This window comes from Plodia interpunctella, chromosome 8 (assembly GCF_027563975.2).
Source record: "Plodia interpunctella isolate USDA-ARS_2022_Savannah chromosome 8, ilPloInte3.2, whole genome shotgun sequence".
NCBI classification, from domain to species: domain Eukaryota; kingdom Metazoa; phylum Arthropoda; class Insecta; order Lepidoptera; family Pyralidae; genus Plodia; species Plodia interpunctella.
This window is the reverse complement of record NC_071301.1, coordinates 10,236,641-10,261,103: the sequence shown is the minus strand read 5'-3', so window position 1 is coordinate 10,261,103 and position 24,463 is coordinate 10,236,641. Positions and strand designations below refer to the sequence as shown.

General features: G+C 35.4%; 3 protein-coding genes across 10 annotated transcripts in view; 1 reads left to right on the top strand and 2 right to left on the bottom strand.

Annotated features, from left to right (window-relative positions):
* gogo (golden goal) overlaps positions 1-24,463 on the bottom strand; it is a 183,036-nt gene that overhangs the window by 96,163 nt on the left and 62,410 nt on the right. For 4 of the 8 annotated variants that reach the window (XM_053748409.1, XM_053748412.1, XM_053748413.1 and 1 more), the window contains one exon: positions 9,255-9,275. The exons of the other annotated variants lie outside the window; for them this stretch is intronic. The gene's annotated coding sequence lies outside the window, so the exon portion shown is untranslated. The remainder of the gene's footprint in view (positions 1-9,254; positions 9,276-24,463) is intronic. 8 annotated transcript variants of the gene reach the window in all.
* On the top strand, positions 1,061-5,412 carry LOC128671725 (uncharacterized). Its single transcript, XM_053748454.2, has 5 exons — positions 1,061-1,188; positions 1,932-2,154; positions 2,594-2,787; positions 4,603-4,803; positions 5,205-5,412. The coding sequence occupies exons 1-5, from the start codon at positions 1,143-1,145 to the stop codon at positions 5,258-5,260; spliced, it is 720 nt and encodes a 239-aa protein (XP_053604429.1). The 5' UTR covers positions 1,061-1,142; the 3' UTR covers positions 5,261-5,412.
* On the bottom strand, positions 6,585-7,253 carry LOC128671726 (arf-GAP with SH3 domain, ANK repeat and PH domain-containing protein 1-like). The gene has a single exon (XM_053748455.2). It carries the CDS (start codon positions 7,249-7,251, stop codon positions 6,637-6,639), a length of 615 nt encoding a protein of 204 aa, XP_053604430.1. The 5' UTR covers positions 7,252-7,253; the 3' UTR covers positions 6,585-6,636.

Below are 24,463 nucleotides of genomic sequence, written 5' to 3'. Positions count from 1 at the left end.
CCATTCTTAGTTCATCCAAATTTCATTCTATAGACCAGATACTTCTATCCATTATTCTGCAATAGTTCACACTCCCGCCGAGACCTGCTCATGGGCATATCATTTTATTGATATATCCGCGAGCGGGCTTTGGCGGGAGACCTACACAACATCAAAACTCTCCAAAGGGCCTCTACGTGTTGGATCCATATCCCCACGCAAGCCTCTCAAAGGACCGGACTTAGTGCCGTGAATTCCAAAAGAGGAGAAACATAATAATAATAATAAGTTTTTATTCAGACTTCACAATCCATTTTGTTAGTATTCCATTTGACTTAACCTAATGTTAGTAAAAATAATTGTTATAAATAATAAATAACATTGATCACTGTTGTACTATCCCATGTGAGACAGCACAACAGCGATTAACATACGTGCAGTCCAGTCTGCTGGCCACCATCATTAGGATGCTGTTGGGGCTGGCCCGCACCCTCCGTACCAGGGATGCACACCTTTTACGCATCGTTGCATAAAAACAGTCAACCCGAGCTTCCGTGAACATCCCTGAAGCACTACAGAATTTAGGCAACCCCATCAGCACCCTAAACGCGTTGTTAAACTGGACTCGTAGGGCATTGTAGGTTTTCTTAGTATACGCAGCCCAGAGGCTGCATGTATAAAAAGACGTGCAATATGCTCGAAAGAGTGAAATTTTCACTTCCTTCGAGCACCGTGCATTCAAACTTTAATTCAAACATTTTTTTTAATTTAATTTAAGGCAGATATATTTTTTCTATCAAATACATTATTTATTATTTGCTAACTATCATTGATTTTTTAGAGATATTTTTTTTTGTTATAATTTATATCATCATTATTTCTAGGCCCAATAGTCTCGAAGCTAAGCCGATGACGGACGGACAGAAAAACATGACGAAACTATAAGTGTCCGTTATAATCCCCCTTCATCCTTCTTTGTTTCCTTCGTAACCCTTAAAAGCGAAATTACCTTACAAGATGCTGTCTGTATGTCTGAACTACAATGTTTTGTACTGTGAGATAATTGGATCGCGACCCGCTCGATTTGCCTGTCCGTCAGCACTGTTTTCATCGAGAACTGGTTTACAATTCTAAACAACGATTTGTGTAAACAATCTCCTATAATGGGATCCTTGGTTTATTGGACTATGATTATTGTTTTATATCAAAGTAAGTAAAATGTTTTGTTCTAACGCGGTTTAAACAGTAACCGATTTACTATTGATGTTAAGTAAGTCTGGTAGAAACACGGGCAACGAAGATCCTAAACAGTATTAGATCAGGGTAAAAGGATGAACATCTCAATTTCTAAAATCCTTTCCTGGTATAGAATACGAGCAAGTATTCAAAGGATATTCCAAAAATTTGCAATAGCTTTTTAGTTTGGGATTAGTAGAGACAGCTTTTGAGATGTGGTGCTGGAGAAGGATGGAAAAAATAAGCTGGATAGAGAGAATAAGCAATGAAGTGCTGGAAATAGTGAACGAAAACAGAAGACTGCTCACAGAAATATAAAATAGAAGAATAATTAGCCACCTGATACGACACTACGCCTTATTAAAAACTATTTTTGAAGGAAAGGTGAAAGGAAGAAGAGGTACAGGGAGACCGAGGAAGAGTTATGCGAGCCAACTGAAAGAGAAGGCAGGCGTTGTGTCGTATCGAGACCTTAAAAGCAAAGCCGAGGACAGAGAGGCGTGGCGTATACTCCACCGATAAGAGCATAGCTCTATAGCATAGAGTTGATTATTTATATTATTTTTTTACAACAGTATTTATATATTTTACATTGTTATATACATTATACTGCACATATTGTGAAATTTTGGATAGTGTTTAAAAATCCACAATTTATCATCATTATCAAGTTTATTGTTATCATCATTGAGTTCGGTACTTGATCTGAATTCCAGCAATACTTATCACGGTGATCTCTTACGTGACGCTCAGCTGCCAACTGAAACCGGAGCGTCACGAGCTACACGAGCTCACCCTCATGAAGCTGCTATACCTGTACGACCCTCAAGCCTGCTCAAGGATCTACTTCTATAATTACACCGAAGTGAGAGACTTCAAGCAGGTATTCTCTAATATCGTCTGGCCGCTGAAGAACCACGTCGCTGCCAGTTTCCGGAGGTTAGTAAACTCAAAAGTCAATTTGGTACACTGATAGCTATATAGGTATAAAATACTAGGACTACTTGAGTGAGTTATTATAGGTATGTAGACTTGCATAGATCTGTAGTTTTATGTAAAGCAAAAAATCACGTAGAAAACAAATGTCAGTGGAAGGGAGAAACCCGATAACTGTCGACCTAATATTGTCTAGGGTGATATACAATACATGCAATAACTAACAATTAAGGATGTCCAAACTAAAGTTCCAGACGCTCTGTGTCTGAATGAGGAATAGAGACATCGCTTATGATGAAAGAAAGTCACATCAAGCAGTTTTCTCTTTTAAAAAATCATACTTACCTCCCTCTCATAAAGATTTTCAGGGCTCAGATCAAGCTTCATCTTAAAGTTCTTATGAATTATACCTGATCTAATTGCGTGTGGCAATTGTTCCCAGTAAACTTAAGCTGTGGCTGAGTCTCCACATGTTCTGGACGATCTTTGCATTCGGGAATATGATCATCGTGGAGCAGCCCTGCAAGTTTTACACAGCCCTGCTGCCGTTCACGGCGACGGGCGCCGTCATGCTTGTCGTGGACTTTATTCAGGCGACCGTCTTCATCAAGGACTCTAGATACACCAGGACTGAAGGTACCTTATTTCAACCTATAAATATTCAAGTTAATAATAGTGTATTTAATTTCCAAGCCTAGACACTACCTTCTTAATACTTCTTCTCTGGTCGAGACAAATAAATCACAAGCATTGCGGTCAATGTTATCACAAACTATACACATTCCGTCAACATTTTAAGGTTTATTTCATGGCATCATAACCTCGAGTGACCGACAAATCATATAAATTGAGTTAGCCCCAAAGTAAGTTCGAGTTACTTGTGTTATGGGATACTAACTCAACGATATTATATTTCATATATATTATATTTACATATACATAAAATGATCTTTTTCAGATTGAGCTGACATAATATGTCGATGAATAGTGATTCTGTGAACTGTGGACACCCCGTGTCGCCAATATCGGATAATGCAGATCTAAAAATAACATTTAGGTAGTTTACTAGGATATCAAGTTGCGCTCGTTAGCTCGAACAAGGTACAAGTATAGTAACTACTTGTAACTGTATAGCGTTCGAGTTCAGGTTTCTGGAATTTTCACTCTTTTTATCTTTTTTAACGCCATATGGCATTAGCTACCAGTCAACCAACACAAAACAATTTTTTCTAAGCTAGACATATATCAACAACTAGATATTGCCCGGGGCTTCGCTCCCGTGGGAATTTTGAGATAAAATTAAAATCCTATAGCAATCTTGGATAATGTACCTTTCTAATAGTGAAAGAATTTTTGAAATCGGTTCAGTAGTTTCGGAAATTATCCGCCTCAAACATACAAACTCATAAACGCTTACCTCTTTATAATAATAATATAGATGGAGATATACAAACATATACATAGAATGCTTTCAGCATATTAGTAAGTCAACGTTAGCTTTAGAGCTCTTGAAGCAATTTGAGAACTATAGTGGAGCTATCTGGCGATTGAAGTGAGCGACACAGTGGTCAATAGGTTTCGATACTAAAGGCCTTCAATAGGACTTAGCTTCACCTAATTGGTTCGTACGGTAATTGCCAATCCCTATAGCTCCCTGTTGCCGAAAATCGATAATTACCAATCATCGTCATGTAATGTAAGAGCGAGGCTCTTGTCGGTGGAGTTCCTACCATTGTTCTCACTCCAAAGCCAACTGCTTCACTTCATGATACGAATTTTTCTTTAATTTGTTTGGTGTAACTATCTCTTGGTCTTACTGGGCCCCTTCTTTCTTTCACCTTTCCTTCTATAATAATTCTGAAGAAGGCATCATGTCGTATCAAGTGTCCTAACATTGTCCTCTTCTATTTTCAATATGTTTCAAGATGTTTATTATTTCTCCAATTCGGTTAAGAATCTCTTCGTTGCGGATTCTTTCTTTCTAGCTGATTCTCTCCAATCTCCGCCAATACCACATCTCAAATGCTTACAATCTTTTCCTTACTTTTTATGTTAACGTCAAAAATAATTACCCATAGTTATAAATAATTAAATTAAAAAAATCACGGCTGATGCGCACGGTTTCATCTCATTATTTGAATTAGAATTATTTTATTAGTTTCAATAAATGTCTGACATGCATTATTATAATAATTTAAACCTATTTAAAATCTATTAGTTGAAAATAAAGCGGAAAATTACTACGATAGTGATCCATTAGCTTCAACTAACGAAAGTCGATGGATAGGATATCAATTATAAAAAAAGTTAAAGCATACTTTAAGCTAAAGTATCTTTTGTCACTGTCACACTATACACTATTTGATATTGACAAAACGGGACTAAACATACTTTAGCATGCTAACTTTTACTTTTCAATAAATAACAGAATATAAAAATCACATGTTCCAGGTGAACTTCTAATGTACATAAGTGATGTCAGCGCTGTAAACCTAACTATCATGGACAAGAAGTACCAGACGTTGCAGTCTTCGGATGATATCTCCTGGATAGCGCTGGTGATGGCATACGCGAGTTCCAGAGGTATTGTTCAATGGATTATCAACTACTGGATGATTAAGGACAACTTCTTTGAAGGATTGGGGCTATACCGTGAGTATCATGAAACTCCTTTTTAAGAACCCCAGACACAAAAAGAAGGGTGTTATAAGTTTGACCGCTAAGTGTGTCTGTCTGTGTACGTGGCATCGTAGCTCATCAACGGGTGATTTTTTTATTTGATTGCTAATTGTTATGCGGCCGTTCTTAGATATGTTTGATCAAAATCGGTTAAGCCGTTCAAAAGTTATAGCGAAATGAATATTGAAAGTCGGGGGATTTTTTATTTGTCTAACAAATAAATTTGTTTTACACTGCCGTGCAGATAGATACGCATGCCGTCCACCTGATGCGAGAGAACGACATCTAAAGTGATAAGATCCTGTAGCTCTTTAAATGTATGTTTATTATATATGTATACCGATATATATAGATAATGTTCTATTTATTTTCAGGTCGATTTAATGCAAGACGAGCACTTCTCAATGCGCCGAAAACTCTTGATGTTTAATGAATTAAAAACGTCTTAGTATTAATTTTAGTATTAAATTCATATCATAGCTGAGAGTCACAAACGTATTTATTAGCAAAATTAATAGAGAAATTTGGCGTTGTCACACTAGATGATTCTATCAACCAGTGTGCAGGTTTCCTCACGATGTTTTCCTTCACCGGAAGCAAGTGGTGGTCTATGAAAAGTACCATACATGAGTCAGATTTGTATACAAACTCATGTAGGTAGCACGATTAATAAATAAACGTAAGCCCAGAATTCTAAAACCAGTCTATGTTTTAATATCAAAGTCCTTAGTCCTTGAAGCGTGAAGCTTTATAATGAATATTTGTTCTAAAAGCAAATAAGGGAAAGCTCCATCTTTAATGTCCCGAAAGCTCGGGATAATGACGCGCCGTTACACTCTTGTCCTAATTGCTTTGGATACTTTGCAGCGTATAATTCTCACGTCTTAATCGCTTACGGGGTGGACAGGGGACTATTGTTTACGTGACTTAAAGGGAGTTGCACCCATTTTTTTCTTATTGTTGATCAACAGTCAAAATTGACGTTAACTGAACCTACGCGCCGACGTCGTTTAGGTGAAATAACGTACTTTGCGTTTTTCCGCACTGGTTAAAGTCAACGTCAAAGTTGACTGGTGCAACTCACCTACTAGCTAGTATTGCATAAGGAAACTCGTTACAAATACACATTTGTAACGAGTTTCCTTAATAATACAATTAATTATAATACAATAAATATTAAATAATAATACAATTTAAACATATATGTCACACGTCATATATGCTTAAATTGTATTATCATTATAATGAGAATATTTTAAACAATACATGACTGCCGATTAAAATAAAATGTCAATAACTTTACTAGGCATAAAACAATGAGACAAAAATATTTCGTATTCCGTATGCTGGGTTTTATATTCCCCAAGCTGTTTTTTTATGGTCACCCCCAGTTTTCAGCGCCAATATATTGGCTTTATTTTTTAATCCAATTTTGTTTTATTGACGACCTAAAAGTTTTTTTTATAGATTGTTTTGTTTGTAGATTAAAAAATTGCCGTAAAAATATTGCGATCTAAAAATAGAATGCGCATATTTAATGTATTGATACAACTACCTAAGGGCATAATCCTAATAAGCTTATCGAGTGTGCTATGTACAGTGGAATATATGTCAAGTTAAACTGCATGGATTTATGTCACGGTAATAAAAGCGAATTTGCAATGAATATGGATTTTGCAGTTGATTGTTTCAAATAGTAAATAGTAACCATGGTATGTAACGTTCTTGATTATTACTAACACACAAACACAATATTGGAATATTATTTTGTTAAATCATCTTTAATAATCTCAATAATCACAACACTTAAGGCCGAAACAGAAGGAGCGGCGCCGGCTTCCTCAACTGCAATCTAGCAGTATACTGCATATTCTGAATGTCATTTTCCGTCATAAACTCCACTTTTTGCAGCTGTCCGTTTGGCAGGAGGACGTAATATGTTCCAACACTTTGCTGAACCTCAACAGGTTCGTCTAGTTTCTCTGCTTGAGGATTGTCCGTAGTTGCAGCATCTGTTGTTGGTGCTCCATAAGTGTTATCGGGTACTCCATAGCTGGTCGCAGGCGGTTCGTTTGGCAGGCTAAATTGTTGCCCTTGGGGTTTCCATCCTGATGGAGGATAAGGCCCTTCTTCTGGAGCTCCGTAAGTATTTTCTACTTCTTGTTTAGGCAGTGTGAAGGGTTCCCCAGATGGCTTCCATCCTGAAGGAGGATATGGTCCACTTGGCTCAGTTGTGGGTTCCGTGGGAGAGTCAGTGGTAGTTGGTGCTAACTCTTGTCGCTGAGATCTAAACCTCGCTTGTCTGAAGCGAGGTAATTCAGCTCTAGAGCGCGGTGGCTCAGCTAACGCCACTACGACCAAACAAGAAATGATTACACCCTTCATCTTGATTAGTTGAGTACTGAATGATGCTGATGACATATTTGTGGTGTAATTTATACTAAGTTGAGATTTTTTTATGGTGCTTTGTTATGTCATAAATGGAGTGATAAGGTCCTAGGTTGAGGATAATTTTGGTCATGTTGGTACACCTCTCACGTTTTGCCTAGCAATGACCTGATAATGCTTGGCGAGGTATCCTCAATGTCGTTGATTAGACGTGATCGTGTTAATTAATAGTTATAGTAACGTCAGTTGTTAGTTACGGTTTCGGCAGTTGCTGTTTGCTAATTGGGATGTGACAGGTTTCAATAGCTAATTTGAAGATATCTATTAGGAGATATACATACGTATTATTCCCGGTTACTTCCTCTGCCGTTAAGCATTGGAGTCTGCTTTCTTTCATTTTTATTCTCCGCCATTTTTATTTTAGTTCAGTTTTCTTCTCACTCTCTTTTATTTCTAAATTTTGTGTGCCTAAATTTATCATTGATCAAGAATGAAAAATGAAAATTTTCGAAATAAAACTTCTGTGATACCATGTAATCTATATTTCTGACATTTAAGTAGGTACATAGTATTATGAGCTAAATAAATAATATAATAAATAAATATATTAGGACAAATCAAACAGATAGAGCTAGCCCCAAAGTAAACACTTGTGTTATGGGATACTATATTTTATACTATATTTTATAACAGATACACATATAGATAAACATCCAATCAGAAAAAGATAATTTTCCATCATGACCCGACCGGGGATAGATTACATTACAAATGCATTATAAATGGAGTTTTTTCGGTTGCTACATAGAATCATCTAACTTTTAGATCAAAATTGGCTTATCCATTTTGAAGCTACGATAAACACAGCACCCCTCGGTTACGTCAAGGGTTAAAATAGTATTCCAAATCGCCCTAAATCCATCCCAAGTCTTAAATTCCATCAACTAATCATCACAAGCATCAAATTATGGTATATTTTGGTACACAATTTGGTACTGTGTTCAAATTACGTCATATTGACTCATCACAAACACCATATGATAGCCGAGAAACAGCTAAATTTGCGAACAAACAGATTAACGCGCAATGTAGACGTATTATTAGATAACTATATGTTATGTATGTATACGTGTACCTATACGGTGGAACCATGAATAGTGCGTAATGAAATTACAATGAGCTAAAGTTTAATATTGAAATTCTATATGTACTTTCATTCAGCGTATCGTTCCCGCTCTAAAATAATGATATAGAAAATCACAAATAAGTTTATTTTATTTTATTTTTATGAATTTGGATGACCAACAGCATAATTAACAAATCAGCATACAAAATAAATATTTTGTAGCCAATTACAAGTCTTCACAACAGTGTAAACAAGTTTATTTGTTAGATAGACAAATTAAAAAATCCCCGACTTTCAATATTCATTTCGCTCTTACTCTTATATTTAACTCTTGAACAGCTGAACCGATTTAAATCAAACATATCTAAGATACACCGCATATAAATTAGAATTTGATGACTGATGAAACATCAAAGTTGTTGGATCGATTGCAAATTATCAACCTTGCTTGCAAAGTATGGCTGAGGCGCTTCTTCGGTGAAATTAAAAAAGTTCCCGAAAACACAAGTTTATACGAAACATCACGCTATATCATGTATAAATAGCAGCGCCCCGGTTCATTGCACTAATTTTTTTTTAAATACATTTTCCAAGTACCTAAATGATATATTGTATAATATCCTATTAATATTATAAATGCGAAAGTTTATGAGGGTATGTGTACAATTTTTATGAGGTTATAATTTATGTCTCTTTCACGCAAAATCTACTAGACCGATTGTTATGAAATTCGATACACGGGTAGAATATAACCTGAAATAACAAATAGGCTACTTTTTATCCCGAAATTCCCGACGAGAGCGAAGCCCCGGGGCGCAGCTAGTACTACATAAATATAATTACTATATCATATTAAATTTGAAGTGAAAATGTATAAAAAGAAAATATTAAAAGCATAAAGAGTATTTACCGATCGCGAAGCGTCTGTTATCTGCAAAAGAAATTAACATTAATTAATTGGTGTGCGGATAATGAGGCTGCGGGTATTGATAAAGTAATCTTGAAAATAAATTCATAATTATCATTTTTTTTTGTTGACCCCCGATAGTCTGCCGATTTAGAGATTTTTGTCCGATTCCAATACAATTAAGATTAATATATATCAAGAATTATTTGATGAAGAAAGTTTAAACGATAAAACTCAATTTTTTATTCTAATATATGGTCTACATTTTCGTCAAAATAATATTACTCTAGAATCTTCGATGTTTTTTCACGAAATAACTCAAAAAAAATTCGTTACAACAGTGTTCAAGAAAATCCAGAGCTATATATGAAAATCTGATTTATTTTTTATTGGCCTGCCACAAAATTTTACCGACATTATTTCGGCGTCATTTGTGAAAATTCATCAAAGATCATGGTACTAGAATATCTAAACAATACCTTATCATTAATATTATTAAAAAGGTTCCAAATATCCTCATTTGAGCCGATCGCTAATGCCTCAATATATCAAAGTAATATCCAAGCTAACAAAAGGTATTAGTCCAGGAGTTAGTTTAAACGTGCCTTTTAGTTTAGTGAGCGGTAAAAGGTAGGGTTAGTTTGGAACGACTTGATAAAGAGCAAAGGATATCCTATACGGCATATGTACAGCCAACAGAACAAGTTACCCTACATGGCTCTCTAAGTGGCGGTAATATGGACGAGTTTACAATGAATTTTATCAGGTTGAATCCTGCTGACTGTGCTTTTCGGAGTTTTGGGTACATTTGAATTGCAAATTTAATTTTAGCGCATTTTGCAAATCAATCACTTTTTCTATCCAACTTCTTGCTTTTTGAGGTAATGTGAATGAATGAATACGTGAACTTCTACGTATTAAGAACTACCCTTTTTGTTGACAAAAACTTGCCATGGAAATCAAAATTATTGTTTTTAACAATCTGAACTATGCACGATATAACTGATAGTCAGCTGAGATGGCCAAGGTGTGAGACGAGATGAAGAACATGCTGTCAAAGGAACCTTGGCCATTCCTGGATCACGAATGGGTTAGAGGATGACCACCACCGATGTGGATGACAACCGTCACCAAAGATTTGGAACGGGCTCCACTGGGTACGTAGACAACTCAGGACAGACCGTCCTGAAGAGGGCCTAAATAAAATACATATAAGCAGGTGGCGAACTGACTGTGCCCGATCGCCCTACGCATGTTTTTATTCCTTATATATGTTAATCTTCGGTAGTAAATGGTTGTTCGTTTTTTTTTACCAGGTATAAAATACAGGTAAAAATAAACCAGGTAAAAATACTCGGAAGGCTTGTAACTTTCCGTTTGACCTCGAACCATTTTCCTGTGCCTAAAATTCGGCTTAAAATCCAAGTTTTCCTAATCCCACAAATGATTACGGAAATGTGCCTAAGCACGCGGAAAACGTTTGGTCTTATCCTCATACTTGAGACCAAAACGGTAATAAATTACCTTAAAAATTATCACCCGAAATAATCCTAACCATTTCCTTAGATAGTAAATTTAATTGGTTATTCTTCTAATCTTTGTAAACGACTGCCCAAAAAACGAGTACCTGTTTTTTTTGTTTAGATGCATTTCTTTATGAATATTATGTTATTTTATTCCAATATATGTATAACCATATTACATCCCTCGCGTTTTCACTTCACTTGATCATCAATATATTTAAGACTTACATTGTTTAGGACAGTCTTTAAAAATATTTAGTAAACAAGTTATTATCGTGCTCCTTGTCATGTTATTTATAAAATGATAAGACAAAGATAAAGATTATTTATTTGCAAAAACATGAGTTTACATTTTTTTACAATGTGGTGTTAAAATAAAAACTTAATTCTACATGTTTCACCGTCCACGGGTATGCAAATTTAAATGGAGAGCATGCTATCATCCCACAAAACAATTATCTGAGTCTATCATTAAAAAATCGTTAAAATTATAATAACATTTATCAATCAGTAAGTAAATTTAAATTGAGAGATCTTTATATTGTTGTGGAATTTTGTATACATTTTAGGTGCCATACATACAATACTTTTACTGAATAATGCCGTTTTAGAAGGGTGTAAACGTAGTCTTTGATAATAATGAAATACTAAACGTGCTGAACATTATTTATATAATTATTTTTACCGTAACGATGAACACAACACCACTTTGGGGTCGCTGAGGCAGAGAAGTAAGTAAGAATATACAAATTTTGAATGCAATAAAGTGCTCGTGTAATAACTCTATAGCTTAAAATTTACCAATAGTTTGTTATAACTAAAATACATACACCAATCAGTTTAAGATACAACTAAAACTATTTTAAAATATAGCTTTAGATGTCGAGTTCCCAATTAATTAGAATTCCGGTCACAGAAACATAAGAGCTCCTCCGTCAAAGATCGACCGGAGATTCCATTTGTATGCTAATTGTAACTGTCGTAAGCATGTCTAGCACATTCTATTGTACACTCTAATAGATGGAAGGAAGAAATCTATGTTTCGGTTGTACCAGTCAATTTTCACGTTAACTTTAACTTGCGCACAACAACGCAAATTACGCTATCGGCGATTAAGTTGACGTCAATGTGGATAAGTCCTACCCACTCTACGTCATCGCGACATATAAAACTAAGTCGCCCTCCCTGTTCACGCACTTTGTGCCGATGTGTGATAATTTGTGCCGGTAAAAGGCTGCGGTGAAGTTTGTTGCGCCGCTTCTTCTTCACCTATGCTTTGGGAGCCGGCAGTAGGCTTAGTTTAAGTAATTTTTTTGACGTCAATAAGCGATGTATATCATCCTAAATTGAATAAAGAATTTGAATTTGTATGAGAAGCCAGGTCAGGTCGCTAATTATGTATAAAATAATATGAATTTTTTCATGAAAATTGATTGTTATAGTAAATAAAAAATATTCCGCCCGAATTATTTTAGCTGTTGTAAACATTTCATATATATCGTATTGTATATATCTTTCAAAAATTAATGACTTTGATTTTTTTTTTATCATGACAATTTGACTGTTTATGCTAAATCGACTATAACCATGTAGAAATACATAAACTGATATAAGTTTATAACCAATATGTTTTCCAAATATACAAATATCTTTTTCTATCCCCTTGCCACTTTCAAAATACGACAAATTGTGTTCGACAACGCAGGTTGTAGCCCAACTCTGTTTGCACAATCATCTCGGGACTTTCACTTCAGGACATTTTCTTGTCATGTATATTTATTTGTATACCTACTTACACGTACTGTAAATATAAATAAAAGAAAAATATAAAGATTTTCCTTATGTGGGTGTTGGAATTTGTAAATGGCTCTTTATCTGCTTCTACTGAAAATAAGGCTAGGTAATCAATAGATTTAGATCTGAGAATTGCACGTACATTTGGCAACATTTATTAATATTCTGCAAATACCATTAACTGCGAGGTATACTTAAAAAAAACAGGTATCAAACGCGCACGTACTTATATATTTCGTAACACTGTTCGAAGCATTCCGAGGTATATAGTACCTACCTGTTTGAAGTATGTTCAATGATAAAATGCGAAAGTTTAGAATTCGTTGATTAGTTTTGAATTATAGTGCTATGTAAGTATATTCCAGTCCAATTTTTAAGTTTTAAGCGAATTTTAAGGATTAAAATTTTAAATACCGATTAGTGTCATAATTTTTTTATTACCTACCGCTGCTAGCTGCTGCTCTCCGGGACTTCGCTCCCGTAGGAATTCCGGTTTAAAAAGTACCCTGTGTGTATTCCGTGTGTCAAATTTCATAATAATACGTTCAGTAGATTTTGCGTGTAACAGTAACAAACACACATACATTCTCACAATCTTTCTATTATAAGCATTTATAATATTAGTAGGCTGCTGGTCAAAAATCTGCCATCATTTGTAAAATGTAAAACAAAGAGACAGACAAAAAAAAATTATCTTATTAAGGCACAAAATGAGATCTGTGCCATCTTAATTCTTAAAATAAGCACACTTAATCAACAATCGTCAACTAATTTGCAAATTTTGAATCATACTATAATCGCAATCCATTACAATACACACAACCGAATATGAGTAAAATATTTTGTTTGTGAGCTACATATCAATTTGAATGCTACTCAACTCCTCCGGTTTACATACAGATAATTGTTTTAGTAAACGTGATTTCACGGCTTGTTATGTTTCAACTCCCGGAGGCTAATGATTTTTGGAATTAAGGCGACTAAGTACAATTCTTTTTACTAAAATTCTATATGGCATATAATCTGTTAATTTTGTTTATTGTCGCTGAAAAATATAAGAAATTGCTAAAATTGTGAGGTGGCGCTAGTGTGCGAGGAGTAATCGCCTTAAATCTAATCAGTTCTTTTAGTTATTAATCCAGGTTCAGCTTAGAAACTGATCAAATCTTAAGCCAGGTCGAATGGTTATATTATTGAATTAATAAATGAATATAAAATTATATATTCAACCATCCAAGACTCATACAATATTATTGCTCTAACCCTACGTTAGTAGAATAATTATTTATAGCATTTATAGTGCAGCCCATTATTCCATAATATATTAATGACCTTCATCAAAATCCATTTAGACATTAAGGTGTGAAAATAGTGTATGAGAAATAGAATAATGTTCATTAAATGGTGCCTAAAAAAGGTAGTCCAGGTGGGTGAGAAAAATGCACAGAAGTAGTTATAGGACTTGGTAATGATTGTTCGACAAAATATCCATAACTACCTTTTGCACGTGGCGTCGCCCGCCTGAATTTTTCTGCGAAAGCGGAACAGATATAACTTTTATACAAACTTTTACCTACCATTACATTCATTTGGGAGTTGTATTTTGAAAAAAAAAAGTAACTATATGCATACCAAATTTCATCAAAATCGGTCCAGCAGGTTAGCAGTGAAAGCGGAACAGACAGAGAGATAGACAGACTTACTTTCGCATTTCAATATTAGTATAAATATGGGTAATAAACCTTACATACATATGTGTATAAGGTTAGACCACTATAATAACAATCAGACCAAATACTAGAAACACGTCACCAAGCAGGTACTAGAAACACAATAATCAAATATAATAGTTATTGTCGGAACTATTCCGACGAACGTTCAACACAGAATGAGCGGCCATTTTGAAAACCACGCTCAACTGAGCGCCATGGGGATAGCTATTAGACCGGCGTTATGAGCTCAAACCTCAAAGCAAAACAAATTCTTTAGATAATTATTTCTTCTCTCTCGGGTCTAATGGGAGAGATTTTTTAGCGGCACCTAAGTACTAATATTCCAGTTAACGAAAACCATTAATTCACATTGGGCCCGCGTGGCAACATTTGTGGCAATTGGGCAACAGTGGCAGTGGTCGTTCCGAAATGCTAGTAGTTTGCAGCTTTTTGAGAAGATACTATATAACATAAAAGTAGACGTTAATGACTGCCTGTGAAGGTCTAATCCTAATTCAAACTAATATTATAAATGCGAAAGTAAATTTAGTTTGTTATATTTACATACAAAATTACATAATTTGAAATATGGAGAGGGACGGAGCGAGCGTAGGTACCTTTCATCCTGGAAAAATAAATGTTCCCGGGGTAAATTTACACCTGCAAACCTGCGGGCAAAAGTTATAGTTTCTGAATAAATGATTTGATTCGAGTGGGATTATTAAATGGCCGATGACGGGTAACTTGGTCAACGTCTCCCAGACTAAATATAGCACAAAGTACTTAGATCTGTTATTATTAAGAAAATTTAAATAAACGATCCCATTACGTCTAGAGCCTGTACCTTCAGCTCGTCCAAATCCGAGCTCAAATAAAAAGTACAGCGTTTATTCATAATAATAAGGCTTATTACATAATTGCTCATTCAGACGGCCATTTGTATAATCCGGGTGATGTATTAGTTTGGCCTGAAAGGAACTCATTTACATCGTAAGCGAAAACTGGTTGAATTATTAGCGTAGTTTAACCTCTTTCCCGTCTACTCAGGATGAAAATTGTTTAGAGGAATATTTTACAGAATCCTAAATACGTTAACTAACTACGTTAATGTTTAAATTTTAGACTAATGCTGGCAACACAGCTTAGCGTTTTGAGACATAAAAATTTAGATACAATTTGTGTAATATTTATGACCAGAATTAGATTTATTTGTCTAAACATATCAATTCAGTGCATACTGGATATTACCAAGTGTTATTGCTAACACTGGTCATATTTTATTCAAGTCGCCTAAAAGTATCTGACACGACTTTTACAACTATCTACCGACATCTAGTGGCACATAGTCGCATACACTAATGAACTTGAAACTAAAATACTATAATTGAATCGAACCTAGGACCTTTCGATCACAGGCTGTGGACCACCACCAACACTTCTATGTTACTATAGAATAAATGTATTTTTACATTCTGATCAGTTTTATGACATGATAAAAGTACGTTGCAGGTCTAATATTTTTAATTCTGTTATGAAATTAAGCTAAAGCTTTTTATGTTTTAACATAAATCCTATAGGTATATACTACTATTATAAATTCGTCGTTAGAATATATTTATTGTCTGTCACGCTTTCACGGCTAAATCGCTGCTGTACCGATTTGTTGAAAATTTAAATAGACATAGTTATCGACTCTGCAAACGTAGCCTACCGCGGGCGGAGCTGCGGACTACAGCTAGTGAAGAAATAAAATATAAATTATGAATAAAAATGAAATAGGCATGCATCTCAGACAGCCAAACACAAGAGAAAAGCGATAAAAGTGATAAAGGAACATTTTCATGTCGTGCGTTCCGATTCACGCGTGCCCGGTAAAACTTTGTGCGACACCTGCGATGGCGAGGTGAATATGTAAAGGCTTATTTACACGATTCGAGGCAATGCTCGCTCATATATTATTCCTCACTCTGGCTGATCAACCAATGGCTGGCCGTAGCCTGTGGCCAGCCCGGGCCAGCCCTATTGGTTGGAGTGCCACAGATATGATATAATTATCACTACCATTGAGCGTTTAGTTTAAAGCCGTTTCACTACAATAATAACACGTTCCTTTTATGGTGCCATAAAAGGAAAGGTGTCCTTCTTAGTATAGTTTAGGCCAAATTTTCGATGTCGACGGATTTTAAATAATTTTTGATAAAATCCGAGATAGCATTACTAAGTAACAAACATCTTCACTTTCATATTTATAATGTACTTGAGTCATAGAGTCCACGCAGACAAAATCTCAGGCATCAGCTAGTTATAAATGTTAAAAAACATAAAAAAAAACCTCTGCCTGCGTCTCTCTGTCTTTCTGCGATAAACTCACTAAAACTAATGAACGGATTTTCATGCGATATATTCCTGAGGTTAAGGTCTGTATATTAGTGTGTAATTTATATATGTTTTTGCCCGAACGAGGCCGGGACGGGCCTCTAGTTATATTGAAATGAAACATTGCGTGCCGTTGTTTAATGAAAAAAAGCAGCGCGACGCAATGTTGGCGCCATTACGGAAATGTATGTGGTATAGCCAATATGTTCACATACGCACAGCTTTGTGCAGAGTTTGGTCACTCAACTAAGATTGCCGGGTAATTCCTGCTAAATGATATGGTTAGAGAACTACACAGCATACGTATCTTTACTTAAATAAATAAATAAATATATTAGGACAAATCACACAGATTGAGCTAGCCCCAAAGTAAGTTCGAGACTTGTGTTATGGGATACTAACTCAACAATACTATATTTTATAACATATACATATATAGATAAACATCCAAGACCCGGGCCAATCAGAAAAAGATCATTTTCCATCATGACCCGACCGGGGATCGAACCCGGGACCTCTAGGTTCAGTGGCAAGAACCACTTAATGCTTACCACTGCGCCACCGAGGTCGTCAAATAACTTACATCAATTTTCACTTAAACTTACATCAAATCATTGTAATTAGGTCGTTCAAAACTGTAATTTATACATTTAAAAACAACATCTTACCAAATATATTATCCCTCAATTTGATGCTAACGAACGTTCCATCAAAAAATAGAAAAAAAAAAACTATTTTAAAATAGAGTTTTCAGAAAATTAACTCAGCCATAGTGCAGCAGGGAAAGTTGGTTGACTTACTAACTTATTATTTCTTACTTAGTAGCAAAGTTTCAGAGCTTTTTCTGCATAACTCTGCAATGTTCTGAGATAATATTCCCGGACGCTTTTAAAACGAATTTTTCTTAAAATACAGATACTTAGCGCTAATTTACCTGAAGAAAAAACGGTGACCAGGTGATGACATCTGGTTACCGTTCAGATGAGATATTTGGAATCAGATTTATATAATATTAATATAAATCTAATTCCAAATATCTCATCTGATCATCTCTGCATGTTCCCGTTTGCTTTCTGGGTTGTGTTCCCGAGCGGCCGTCTGCCTGACGGCATCTGTCCTTGAAAATGCTGCTCCCTTAGTCGCCTCGTACGAAATCCACGGGAAAATATGGAGTGGTCCTATTTTAGGGCGGAAACACCACATATATTGGAACAGAACGAGACGTAAAAGAAAAACTAATGCACTTTTATATGTGCTCAACGTAAATTAGTGCCAAAATACGATTACTGTTTTTAAGTTTATTTTGATAAAATTTAATACATATGTAACGTTATATAGAATATCAAAAATAGTATGATTTTTTGTACTATATTCAAGAATGTATGCACGGGCGAGGGTTAGTTGTGTATTAAAACTTTAATACATAAAATACAATTCGTTAATATAGAACAAGTGGACTTCATACTAAAAGTATATAGTGTATCAACCATTGGGTCATACAGACAATTATTCTTTGTTGAATGAATGGTTGATATGAGTGGGCGAAAGTGATTTTTTTTTCAGTGAAGTTATTTTTCAGTGAAAAAATAAGTGCCGTACAAAATTACTGAGAAAACAATGTTTGAACGTCGTTCCTATTCGAAGTGCCATCTGCAAAACAACGGATATTGAAAACAAAGATCATTATTAAACTTTTCGTGTCCCCCTTTCATCATTCTGCGAGTGAATTTATAACCATTACAGTCCATAGCCTTTTGTTTAGAATTTTCTCGGCCCAGTAAATTTTCTTTGATTAATCTTTATCAACAATGGCATCAAGTGGCGACAGAAAATTTATTTTACGACAGTGACGCAATGATTTTGACCCTTTGACTAACTAGCCGTTCAACGAGGATACACTCCAGTGGGAATTTCGGGAAATTTAGTCGTTATGTAAAAAGTTTATTTTAATTTATATTCTACTAAGTCCAGTGGAAGTGGCAAAATGTATTTTTTTAACATAAAAAATAGTTAAATTAACCTAATTAAACTTTAAGATTTAAATTTAACTAAAAACTTGACTCCTAGACCCAATTGGACTTGTTTTTCCAAACACTGTCTCACCGGAGCGAGTCTGTTAAAGTTTCTTAATTTATTTCTGAATAAATTCAATATGTATGTCTATAATGAATATTAAAACAATCCTAAAATTTTAATTTGAATGACTACATTTATCTATAAAACTGATTTAGATTAGTAAAATTGGATAAGCAAAAAATGTGGAACGACTAAGTAAGTTAATTCTTCTTCTATAAGAAGAACCTCATTGAACGGCGACCAACTCAAAAAAAAAGGAAAATAAAGAATTTGATTTGATTAGAAGCTGCTGCATGGAAGAGTGACCAGGCACTCGAATGAAACCAATCTTTTAGATTCTTCAGTCAAAAGATTTTTCTCCTATTGGGTTTACGTTTTCTCTGAAATTCTCCTTGCATTGCGAGCTGAAGATAACAGTATATATCTCTCTCACTCTCGTATCCGAAGTATTATAGCTTATTCATTTAGACACAACTTTTAACCCATCCTGCGTGGAACCTCAAAATTAGGCTCTTTCTACACTAGTATGAGTCTGAATAGTCGTATTTCCTCATGGCTGAGGGTCGTGGTAATTACGTAGAATGAAACACACACAACAACTCTCTTGGCAATGTTAATGGAGTGGTTTGCCATTACCTTCTCCATCTCACACACAAGTTAACAATTAACCAGTGTACAGATTTCCTCACGATGTTTTCCTTCACCGAAAACAGGCGGTCGTCGATAAAAACAATACATGAGTCAGATTGGTATCAAACTCATGTGGCACGAGTAGGATTCCAACTTGGAATCTTTCGATCCACAGGCGGGTGTCTTAACCACTACACCACCAGCGCTTCACTGTAGTACGAGTACGTAAGTACGATTTATCCCATTGATATTCCCACGAAAGTAAATCCGCATGACGCAGCTAGCATGCAATATAACAGCTGGGAAGCAGTTACAGCAATGTGTCACACTTGTCGCGAACGTAATGAAATTCCAGGTTTTAATCAGCGCTGAACAGGTGCGAAGCCGTCAGAGCAATCATTCGTAAGAAATGTATGTCTGTGCTGTGACATGTATGAAAAATGTACGACAGAGTATTATCCTACTAATTTTATAAATGAAAGAAAGTTTGTGAGGCTGTATGTTTGTTACTCTTTCACGCGAAATCTAATCAAATAATCAAAAACTTGGAATAACACATAGGGTACTTTTTATCCTGATATTACCACGGGAGCGATGCCCCGGGACACAGCTAGTCCTAACTAATATTAATAAATGTTTAAAAATAGAATTTTGTTGCTCATAATATCCACATCTTCTAAGCTGATCTGGGAGCGAAATAAAAACATATAATGTGCCCAAAATTAATATTTCGTCCCAACTAATTGCCAAGAATGAATCAAAAATCCTTTTTCACAGCCCAGTTTCCGTGGCGGGCGAATGGGTCAGCTTCTCTTCCCACGCTGATTGTAAAAGTCAATCAAGCTTCATGACGACCTCGGTGGCGCAGTGGTGAGGTTCTTACCACTGAACCGAGAGGTCCCGAGTTCGAACCCCGGTCGGGTCACGATGAAAAATTATATTTTTCTGATTGGCCCGGATCTTGGATGATTATCTAGGTATATATGTATTTGTTATAAAATATATATATATATATATATATATATATATATATATATATATATAAAGTTATGTGTTCAAAGCGTGAAAGTTAAAAAAAACACTACTTGTTTCTTCTTCATCAACTCCCTCGAAAGTTGACAGATTCCGGGAAGGTCCTTTAGGCAGTTTGCCGTTGTTTTTTATTTGATATAATGACATCGCCAAGATGAAGTACTTGTACTATTTACATAAGTACGTGGCGTGCATTGAACCCGTTGTCAGTAAGGGCGCTTACAAATTCCATCTTTCATTTAACCTAGCTCTGTTTGACCCGGCTTATTGTCCAGCCAAAGGAGCAGTCTACCGCGACGATATCCTGTTTTATGGTGTCATACACTGTAGACCCAGATTAAAGACGTTAAAGTGTAATAGTTCCTTGTATTTACGAGTAATTTAAGCAAGTTTATATATTTTGATATACATCCTGTAGATGAACGACCTCGGTGGCGCAGTGTTAAAGTTCTTGCCACTGAACTGAGAGCTCCCTGGTTCGATCCCCGGTCGGGTCATGATGGAAAATGAACTTTTTCTGATTGGCCCGGGTCTTGGATGTTTATCTATATATGTATTTGTTATAAAATATAGTATCGTAGAGTTAGTATCCCATAACACAAGTCTAGAACTTACTTTGGGGCTAGCTCAATCTGTGTGATTTGTCCTAATATATTTATATTTATTTAGCTTTTAAACTGGAGGGATCATCTCATAGGCTGGCATCCTGTCACTACTTCAATCGCAATCTCACAAATAATCCACCATTTATCGCGGTCTTCGAGTCTTGCCGGCTATACACTAAGGCAAACAGTTCGCCAAACTTTAGTGGATCTCAAGGAAAAGCCCACAATATACGGCATTCATTGCGGGCTAAATAAAAACTCTCATACAAAATGCGCAATGTTCATTCGCATGTGTTGCGAATTATACTTTGAGTGATATACGGTGTTTGTATCAAAATATATATATATATATCGGCTTAAATTACTCGTACATACAAAGAACTATTAATAAATAATAAATAAATATATTAGAACAAATCACACAAATTGAGTGTAATGGGATACTAACTCAACGATACTATATTTTATAACAAATACATATATAGATAAACATCCAAGACCCGGGCCAATCAGAAAAAGTTTCATTTTCCATCATGACCCGACCGGGGATCGAACCCGGGAGCTCTCAGTTCAGTGGCAAGAACTTTACCACTGCGCCACCGAGGTCGTTCATCTACAGGATGTATATCAAAATATATACACTTGCTTAAATTACTCGTAAATACAAGGAACTATTACACTTTAACGTCTTTAATCTGGGTCTACAGTGTATGACACCATAAAACAGGATATCGTCGCGGTAGACTGCTCCTTTGGCTGGACAATAAGCCGGGTCAAACAGAGCTAGGTTAAATGAAAGATGGAGTTTGTAAGCGCCCTTACTGACAACGGGTTCAATGCACGCCACGTACTTATGTAAATAGTACAAGTACTTCATCTTGGCGATGTCATTATATCAAATAAAAAACAACGGCAAACTGCCTAAAGGACCTTCCCGGAATCTGTCAACTTTCGAGGGAGTTGATGAAGAAGAAACAAGTAGTGTTTTTTTTATCTTTCACGCTTTGAACACATAACTTTATATTGATGGAACTTAGCACGAACCATTTTTATTTGATGTTGCTGACATTTCAAAAAACTTGCAGTCATAAACAAATACTTAAAAATAAGCAGTAACTTAAGTAGTAGTAGGTAGATAAGAAACAAAACAACTTAAATAAGAAATCGCTACCCCTTATGAAGTCAACCCTCAGCCTGCACTCTTGTTGTGCCCAGTTGTGTACAGACAACAGCACATCAAGTTACCCTGGATGAACCTCTATTGCGCGAAAATAGCGACGAGTTTGAATTGATATTGGGTAAGGTTGATGTGCTGTTGACTGTACGTACATCCGCTTCATTATCTCCCGAACATGGCCAGATTATGTTCTCATTACAACAGACTTTACTCCCGTGTGACATATTCCTCATTTTGTTTCTCGCCATAATAATACGTCTCTAATTTATTTTTTATCAAGGCGGTCGCTCCGCTGGAGTGAAACCATTATAAATTATAAACGTATAGACATTACTCTGAAACCACATAATTGGTGAAAACCGAACCTAAATCCGTCCTATAGTTTTTTAATTTATCGCGTTCCCGCGTTACATACTCGTACTTGATTGGTTGCAATATTTGTTAAATGTAATGCTCATTTATTCCCACGCCTTTGCGATGTTGTGTTAAGAAATCATCGGGATAATTATAGACAATATTTACACCCTTTTAAATCGGCATTAGGTACTCAGTAAAAGTATTATAGTATATATAAAAAAGTATTGTATGTATGGCACCTAAAATTTATAACAAAATTCCACAACAAGTTAAAGATCAGAATTTAAATTTATTTCAAAAGCACCTCAGGTCCTTGCTGATTGATAAATGTTATTATGATTTGAACAATTTTTTTAATGATAGATTTAGATAAAAATTAGTTACTTTTATTTATTCGATTTTGTTTTGTAGTATGATAGCATGCTCTCCATTTAAATTTGCATACCCGTGGACGGTGAAACATGTAGGATTAAGTTTTCTTTTAACATCACATTATAAAGAAATGTAAACTCATGTTTTTGCAAATAAATAATCTTTGTATTTGTCTTTGTCCTGAAAGATAGGGGTCTTCAAGAACCCCTTCTTTGGTAGATAGGAGCGAAGTCGCGGGCAAAAGCTAATTCAATATATCTATGATAATACAAGCTCTCTCTCCGTCTCTGGAGATTCTGAAGTTTATTCGAAACAAGAGCACATATTTGAATACTGTCTGCAAATCTTACGAAACCCGTAAAATATTCAAAAGTCAAGCAGAATGACGGAAGACCGCATTCGGCCGAGAAGTGGAAGTAGAAATGGGAGCCCTTTGCCCAGCAGTAGGACAAATTGGACATAGAAATTACACATTTTAAACTGGTCGAATAATATCACTTATCTCTCTCATCTGAGAGAGAAAGAATGGGAAAAGAAGAAGAGGCGGGCCGAAATAGAGGTGGATTGAGTGCGTTAGGCAGGATATGGCTAAAAAGAAGTAACTGATCGGTAACTAACATCAGACAGGGAGAAGTAGGGACTGACATGCTGTACTGGCCCCACATAAAGTGGTTAGTGGCTCAGTTGAGAATGTTCCCGGCTCGGCCGCAAAGCGTCGAAGCCCAGAATCACGGTTGAAAATTTCTACGTCTTTATAATATATATCCATCAAAAGGTTTTCCTTTTATCTTTGAATCAAACATTTTGAAATCAAGGATAGTCGCGAGGTCACATTCCCAATATTTTGAGGATAACCTTAAATATTTTCGTACATTTTTCGTGTAACTGAATGACAATTGATGTATTTTTACGAGCGGATCGTGATGTGAATGTGAATCACAGTTCTATAAAAGATATGTGCTTCCCACATTTCTATAAGGTTATGAATGTACTATTAGAACTATAATTGATTTAAAAATACTTATTTAAGCATTGAAAATGCTGTTTTTTTATATACACCTACCTACATACTACTACCTATTAGATTTTGTAACCTGGGACGCAGGTGTCTTCTCTCACAAGTAAAAATGAATATCATTATTGATTTATTAATTTCTTTCTATATTTATCTAGCCCACTTACAGTTTTAGTAAAAGTATAGATATAGATTATAGATTAGTGGAATTACATAATCTAATATATAGTTATCTTGTGAAACCAAAGTGAAAAGATTTTCCGTATTTAATTTACTTGCTACTTCAAAAATTTATAGGTATCTAATGAATTCTTGTTTCTTTTAATTCATTAACCATTATTCCAATACCCATTGTGTTAAAAGATAGGCTGTTCAATATCCGAAAAGGTTAAAAGCATTAGAAAAACCTGATTACATTACAAAATGCAAAAACCAACCCAATCTGATAAATTAGTCGATAACAATTCAGCGTATTTTATGGCCATTTTTAAATTAAAATCCTGAATTCGGACTCCGTTTGTAGGAGAAAAAAGATGTCACATG